The sequence below is a fragment of the Mesoplodon densirostris genome, chromosome 7, assembly GCF_025265405.1.
Source record: "Mesoplodon densirostris isolate mMesDen1 chromosome 7, mMesDen1 primary haplotype, whole genome shotgun sequence".
Lineage (NCBI taxonomy): Eukaryota > Metazoa > Chordata > Mammalia > Artiodactyla > Ziphiidae > Mesoplodon > Mesoplodon densirostris.
The window spans coordinates 2,293,516-2,301,036 of NC_082667.1; the positions used below are offsets into that span (position 1 = coordinate 2,293,516).

Sequence of the window (7,521 nt, forward strand, 5' to 3'; positions counted from 1 at the left end):
TGAGGGCACCGGTGCCTCCTCGGTGCCTGGTACAGAGAAGATGTCCAATAAAAGCTCTGGAACTTCTGCATGTGTTTGGAATTTTCCATAATAAAAAACAGGAACACAAAAATGGCAGCTCTTATCCTTCGCAGAGCTTCATCGCCGGCCCCAGCTCCCCTCCGCCCACTCCTCCCATGCTTTCCTCCCCCACACCCAGGTGTGGTCCCACCCTGCCCACCTGGTACCACTCTGTGTCCTGGGGGCTGCAGGCCTTTCCCTGGGGTCAAGGTAAGGAGTCCCAGGAGAGCCCAGAGCCAGCGGCTCAGTGAGGTCACTGACTGTGTGTGGATCCCTGGGAGAAGGCTGAGGGGTGGCGCTTGCTGGGTGGCCATGTCACACGCCTCCTTCTGTCCCTTGCATGAGGCTGGGTCACTTGGCCCTGCAGCCCCCAGCCACAGCTGCTCTGCTGACCCCCGCCAAGCCTGAGCCTCATCAGACCCACCAACCCTGTCCCCATGGTTACCCAGGAGACATCGGCTCTCCCAGCACCCGGCACCCCATCTCCCAGGGTTCCAACGGCTTTGACCCAACCACTCCCTGCCGGAGGAAGGGGTGCTTTCAGCATCCTAAAGCAGCACAGGGGATCCCTGTCAGCCTCACACCCATCCCTGCAATAAAAGAGAGCTTCGGGCACAGTGAGACTTCAAAGCTGCCGAGGCCCTGGTCAAAGGTAGAGCTGAGTAATCACCTGCGGGCCCTCTGGGCTCAGGGAGCCTGGGGGGCCCTCCTCGTTCCCCCCAAGGGAGGCCCTCACAGCCCCCGCCCACAAACAGGCAGGCAGAGAGGCCTAGGCCTCTGCAGCCTGCAGGGCACAAGTGGCCTGGAAGCCACAGGCGCAGCAGCTGAGGGCCGAGTACGGGATGCTGGACACTGCTGGACACCTCTCCTTAAGTCCTCCCACAACTGTAGGTCACCTCCATTTGCAGGTTGAGCAACTTGCCCGGGGTCACCCAGCTGATGGTAGGCAGCGGAGATCTGAACCCAGCAGCCTGGACCCTGAGACAGAGGGTGGCCTGGGTCAGACCCCCTCAGGCCCAGCCCTACACTGGGCACTTGCCCTAGATCCCGGAGCCAGTCAGCAGCGTGCGGACTTCAGCTTCCCAACTGTGAAGTAGCCCTGCCTGGACCACCCGCCAGCCTGCTGCCACCTGCCAGGAGCTCCCAGCTCCACACAGCACCTGTGAATTGCTTTGGCACAGTGGCGACCAGCTTGGACTCCCAGACCTCACTTCTCTCCACCCGCCCACCCTACAGAGGAGGGAGCGGAGTCCAAGGAGATGCGACCACAGAGGTGGGGCCTGCTGGGTACAGGGTCTAAGCCGACAACCTCCCACCCATACCGGGCCCTCACCTGGGAAATGGGGGGCCTCGGGGTATGGAGTGGGCACCCCCAACACCACGGATACACAGCACCGATTTATTTATAAGATCCACCCTCCCTAAAACAGGTTTTCTGACACAGGTCTCTCCCCAGCTGGCAGCGCTGCAAGGGGACACCCACCAGGGACCCTGCCCCTCAAGGGCTGCAGCATGTCCAGATCTCGGCCAGGTTCAAAAATTCCAGGAAGAGGGCGGGAGTAGACAATCTTTATTGTGTTCCAAATCTAAGGATTCTTTGCACAAAAATAAGTGTTCATACTGTCAGTGTCCCTGGGCAGTTCAAGTTCATGCGTAAAAAATAGATTATCTGTGTCGGCATAAAATCCTCTCCCCTTCAAACCTCCAAGTGTTGGTGCCGCAGACCCGTTCCAGTGGAAGGCCTCTGGGGACAGGGTGGCTGGGGTCCGAGGAAGCTACCGCCCGGATGATGTCAGGCTGGGCCGCTTCTACACTAGCCCTTGGTCAGGCTGGACGGCCGGGGAGGGTTGGCGGGATCCCCGGCTCGGTGGTGGCTTGGCCCGCGGGAACGGCGGGGACGGAAACGTGAGCCGTTCCATCGCGCTGGCTCCCAAGTGGTGAGCCCGCTCGCGGCCGCTAGGAGGGAAGAGGGAATAGGCACGCGCGTTAGTGCGGGATCCGGCCCGGGAGACCCCGCCCAGCCCGGCCCTGCCCCCACCTCCCACAAGCGGAGCCGGCAGTTTCGTTTGCTCAGTGGATTTTGGAGCTCGGGTCCGTGGGTGCCTCGGTTTCAGAGTACGGCCCAGCCAGGGCGCGGGGCGGGGCGGGGCGAGCGCTCGGATCCGCAGTGAGTCAGGGATCCGCACCCCGCCGACTCATTTCTGCCACCCGGCCCGGAGCGCAATTTGCAATGCAAAGTCACTCCGCCTCCAAGCGCCCGAATCTGCCCCGGATCCGCAAGCCCTTGGGGCCTCACCCGCCCGAGGGCCGCCCCCCCTCCGTCTCCCCGCTCCCACTTCGGCGGCGGAGCAGCGAGGGGAAGTTTTGCAATCCCGGACAAACAAACGCTGGTCTTGCACAGGCTTGAAAAAGTTTGGGGGAAATGAAGAGTGAGCGAAATCCAGGCCATCGCCCGGGCCTGCGGCTGCGCTCCGCGGGCTCTCGGGGGCTCGAGCTGCGAGGCCGTTTGCTCCACCGCTCCCGGCAGCCCTGCCTCCGACCCTCCCTCTTCCCCGCCTCTCGGCGCTTACCTTGCTGGGACGAGAGCTCAGTAGCCCCCTAACCAGCTGGAGAAATCGAGAAGCTCGCGCTCCGCGGGGCTCAGCACGCCCTCACAGGCGCTGTCGTCCGACGAGTAGGCGGAGCGCGGGGATCCGGTTTCCGAGCTGTGCTCGCGGCCCGGGGACGACAAGGCGCAGGAGGGCGAGGCGGCGGCGGCCCCGGGTGGCCCGCGGGGCAGTGGGTGGCGCGCGGCTGGCGCCAGCAGCCCCCGGGCCAGCGCGGTGCGCACGGCATCGTGCTCGGCCAGCAGGCGCTGCAGCGCGCGAATGTACTCCACCGCCGAGCGCAGCGTCTCCACCTTGCTCAGCTTCTTGCTGGCGCCGCCCTGAGGCACGTGCTGCCGCAGCGCCTGGAATCCTAAGTTCACCAGCTTCACTCGGTTGCGCTCCCGCTCGTTGCGCCGCGCCACGGCCGCCGCTCCACTCCCGGTCTCCACCGCGCCTGGCCGCCGCCGCCGGCTGCAGCGCAGGAGCTCTGGGGACTCCGGTCGCCGCCGAGCGGCGCAGCAGCTCGAGACACCAGGCGCAGGGGGCGCGGGCCGGGGCAGCGCGCCGCTGTCCATCGCGCCCGCATCCACTCGCCCCGCGCCTCCTCCGAGTCCCTGCGCGCCGCAGGAAGGTGTGGGGCGAGGAACCGAGGGCGGAGGAACGACGGTCAAGCCTCAGCGACGATCTGGCACCGTGCTGCCAAACGACTACCCAGGGTACGTGGTGCCAGGTCGTCTGGGGTCCGGAGACAACGAGGCGCAGGAGGCCGAGAGGTGGCGGGCAGTGCGCACCGGGGAGCGTGGGGCGCTCGTGACTCGCGCGTGCTGTCGGACGCTCCCCAAGTCTTCCCCGCTCGGCGCAGGCGGCTCGTTTTTAAATGTATAGATAACCCTCCTCCGCGCCGCCGCCGCCTCCTTTCTCACGCCCTCCTTCCCTTGCCTCGCCCTCCCGCCACGCTTCGTCCAACCCCTGGCGCACACAGACTACAAAGACCAAGCCGTGAGCGCGACCGCACCCCGTCCCCCGGGCACAGTCCGCAGGTCCCCAGTGGGTCCGGGTCCCGGCAGGTGTCCAGTGCGCCCCCCAAGATGCAGTACGCAGGTCCCGTGTGCACACCGACCCCCAAGTTGCTGCCTGCAGGTCCCTGGTGCGACCCCTGCCGCGCTCGCCTTTGGGGGTAGGGCAGGTCTAAGACCACAGAGCACCCATCCCTGCGGCGCATGAGACCCCGGGGAGCAGCACGCGCCGACCAACCTGCACCCGCGCCCCGCCCCCTGCGGCCAAGGGGCGGGGGCCGGGGTTTCAGCCAGTGGCGGGCCGCCCGTTTGGCCAATCGCGGCGGGCACCACCCCACGCCCGGCCCCTGGGAGGAAGCCTGTGTGCCCGGCGCGTGGCTCCCGGGAGCGTCTCTAACAAAGCTCGGCGCCTGCGCGGCCCCGCCCGGCCCCTCCCGGCGAACAGGGTGGGCGCGCACTCCCACGCGCGCCTGTTCCTGGCCGGGCGCCCACCTGTTTATGACTCCACCAGGCCTGCGAGAGGGGAACGCAGCCCTCCGGGCGGGGCGGGACGGGGCTTGAGAGGTGGTGAAGACCTGGCGCTCTTGGGTAGGGCGTTCAGGTTCCTGGGGCGCTTTTCCCCAACATCCCTCCACGCCCACTCTCTGCGGGTGGTTGCCGTGCGCCCAGGGCCTTGGGGAGCCTTGAAGCGGAGCGCCTGGAGTTTTGCACAGACCGCTTCAGACCTGCGTGGCTGTCGGCCTGCCTCTCCCCTCCGCCCTCCCCCGCAGCTTCCTCCGCTTTCCACATTCCCCCCAAATCTTCCTCCCTTCCTGGTCCAGTTCCCTCCGGCCGCTCACCCGTCGATGTGTACCTGCCTTCGTGGCCCTTCTTCCTCACTGCCATGCCTCCAGCACCATCCACCTACCCCCGCACTGAGATTGGCCTGTAGGGGAAGGTCGCTGGGGCCGCAGCCTTTCCAGAGTCTCCCAGGGGAGGTGAGGCGTCAAGAGACTTCCTCCCTGACCAATGGGGGTACATTTTGGGGTATGAGGGGGCAGGGACTTTGGAAGTGTGCAGAATGCGCCGTTACTGGGAGAGTGTTGTCCTGCCCCGCGGCCTGGGAAGGCCAGTCAAGTGGCTGTGCCCTCAGGAGGCCATACCCAGCAGGTTTTTCCCGAAAAGTGACCAGACTCTCCTGGGCCAGGACCTCTGGGAATGGAGGCGGGGGTGGGCGGGCCCAGCTTCCTGGAGCCGACTTACTGTTCTGGGGGTGGGGGGACCCAGGACCCCTCCCAAGAAGTCCGCAGGGCACAAGGGCGAGGATTTACTGCCCACCTCATGGCGCCCACCGGGTCCCGTTACCCTGCAGGATTCTCCTGGCAAGTCTGCTTGACTTTCCCGCTTTAGGAAGTTACCTGGAGGCCAGCCTTGCCAGGAGCAAGGGGCCCTGTTTGTCTTAGGAGGAAGCTGACTCAGAAAGGACATGGAATGTGTCCACAGTCACACCTCTGGCCAGTGGACAATCAGGTAGGAATCGGGCCCCTGACTGAGTCCAGGTGGCCCGATCTTTTTCCCTTTCAGAGCGGAAGGCCTGGCTCACTTCTGCATCCTCTCTCTGGTCAGAGCCCACCCCTTCCTTCCCTGAGGGTTATTTGGCAAACCCCAGCCAGATGCTTGTCCTCCCTTCCCTGCCCGTGCCAAGGGTGCCAGGAAAAATCCCGGAGTCCTGCAAACGGGACCCTGCCTGGACTTGCACTGGGCCTCCAGGCCCTGGACAGCCTTGGGTGCTGCCTCTCCTCGTACCCCATCTCCTGGGCTCTGGTTTTGCTTCCTCCCGCCCGTCCGCTGCCTCGAAGCAGGAGGGACGTTACGGAGGCGAGTTGGATCATGCCTCGGCCCTGGGGATTAAGCCCCTGCCCCTCTGCGCTCTGCTGCCCTGCCGGCCTCCTGCTCAGCTTTGACGCCACATCAGCTGGAACCCTGCCCTGACCCCTCTGCCCTGTGCTCCACACTGTATGTCACTCATCACACCTGGGTGTCGTCGGAGGGCTCTGCACAGGCAGAAATGTGCCCTTCTCTATGTCCACAGGACACCCGTGCCCGAGCCGTGCATGACGCTGCTTCGCTAAGGGGACCTCACATCCAGCACAGAGGATCAGGAGACGGCGGCAGTGGAGCCAGCCATTCGGGGGTCGGGAGGTGGCCAAGGGACGGAAGAACCCACAGCGTCCAGGCCCAGCTCTGCCACTGACCCTGAGGGGCCCCGTAGCCCAACATCCTGCTGCCCAATAGGGGTATGCCAGCCTCTGCTCCAGGGGTGACCAAGGCTGAGCACTCGTCTACTCTGAAATCACCTCGGGCTCCATGGGACTGGGGTGCAGACCCCGGAAGCTTGGGGTGCCCTGGGGACACACAAGGTCCAGAACGTGCTCTTGAGAGAGGCTCTGGGTCCCCTTCTTGAAGCGATGGGAGTTGTCTGGACCCTCTGGGGCCTCCCCCATGGCGGACTGGACTGTGAGGGGCGCCAACTGCCGGCTGGCTTGGCCTGAGCTCTTCACTCTCTCTGCCTGTAGCCCAGGGCCTCTGCCCACCTCCCTCTCCACCCCCGTCCAGGGCCTTCCTCACTGGCTTCCTGATTGCCTTCTCTGGGTCAGGTCACAGGTGGCAGGTGGAGAGCCCAGCTGGGCCGGGCCGGCACCTTCTCCAGGCCCACAGGTTGTGCTTCAGCCCTCGTGTGGGAGTCCCACCTGTGTGCCCAGGTCACTTGGGAGCCCAGAGCCTTCTGGAATCCAGCTGTGGAGAGGCAGGAGCCATGGAAAATGAAGTGTCTCCAGACATCAAGCTTCAGACCCACTGATGATAGGGCTCTCCAGAGAGACAGACAAACAGAACACATAGAAAGAGATTTATTATGAGGAAGCAGCTCACATGATCGTGAAGGCTGGGAAGCCCCACGTCTACTGTCTGCAAGCTACAGACCCAGAAAGCCTATTTGGTGGTGGAATCCAGTCCAAGCCTGGAGCCCTGAGAACCTGGGGGAGCTGGTGGTGTAAATCCCAGTCCAGGGGCCAGAAATGATGAGATGGGCTGTCCCAGCTCAAGCAGGTGGGCAGGAAGAGAAAAGGCAAATTCCTCCCTTCTGCATCTTTTGTTCTATTCAAGCCCTCAGTGAACTGGGTGATGCCCACCCACACTGGGAAGGGCATCTGTTGTACTGAGTCCACCAGTTCTAACCCTATAACCTCATCCAGAAACACCCGCCCCCGACACAGCCAGAAGTAAAATTTTTAACGTGAACACCCATGGCCTGGTCCAGCTGATACATAGAACTGACCAACACACATCCACCCCTTGCCACCTCAGCACCTGTACCCACCTCCTTAAACCATACCTGATCCCCAAACAAAGACGACACAAAGGCCATAATTCTGCCTCACAACTATCCTGCCTACAACCGAAAACGCACAAACCCCTTCCTCAGAAGAGGAGGTGAAGTCCCCCCTCTCCCCAGGGCTGACGTCCCGCAGCTTAAACGCTAGGGTGTAAATTCCCAGGACTAAATGCTGTGATGCAAAGTCAGTATATCTTATGTGACATGGCAAGGGGAGAAGAGAGGAAAGAAACAAAGATAACACACACACACACACACGTAACCGAGCAGGACCCTATGGGGGCTTCCCAGAACAGACCCCCTCCATGTCCTCTGCTTGCCTTTTGTCTGTAGAAAAACTTTAGTCAAAGAATACTTTTAATCAGAGAAATGAGAAAATGAAGAAAGAAAACAGTCCAGCAAGACAAACTAATAATAGTTTAGCCATTAAGCAAAGTCAAGGATGTTTTTTAGTTCCTCCTCCAGGGCTACAGATCGTATTCTG

General features: G+C 63.0%; 1 protein-coding gene across 1 annotated transcript; it reads right to left on the minus strand.

Moving 5' to 3' along the window:
* Nucleotides 1-1,613: 1,613 nt before the first annotated feature.
* On the minus strand, nt 1,614-3,223 carry ASCL2 (achaete-scute family bHLH transcription factor 2). Its single transcript, XM_060105046.1, has 2 exons — nt 2,631-3,223; nt 1,614-2,016 (listed from the first exon to the last, which is right to left on the minus strand). The coding sequence occupies exon 1, from the start codon at nt 3,221-3,223 to the stop codon at nt 2,648-2,650; it is 576 nt and encodes a 191-aa protein (XP_059961029.1). The 3' UTR covers nt 1,614-2,016; nt 2,631-2,647.
* Between the last annotated feature and the right edge of the window lie 4,298 nt (nt 3,224-7,521).

Bases quoted from the DNA above. Each gene is read 5' to 3' on its own strand.
- ASCL2 (XM_060105046.1), bottom strand. From the start codon at position 3,223: ATGGACAGCGGCGCGCTGCCCCGGCCCGCGCCCCCTGCGCCTGGTGTC.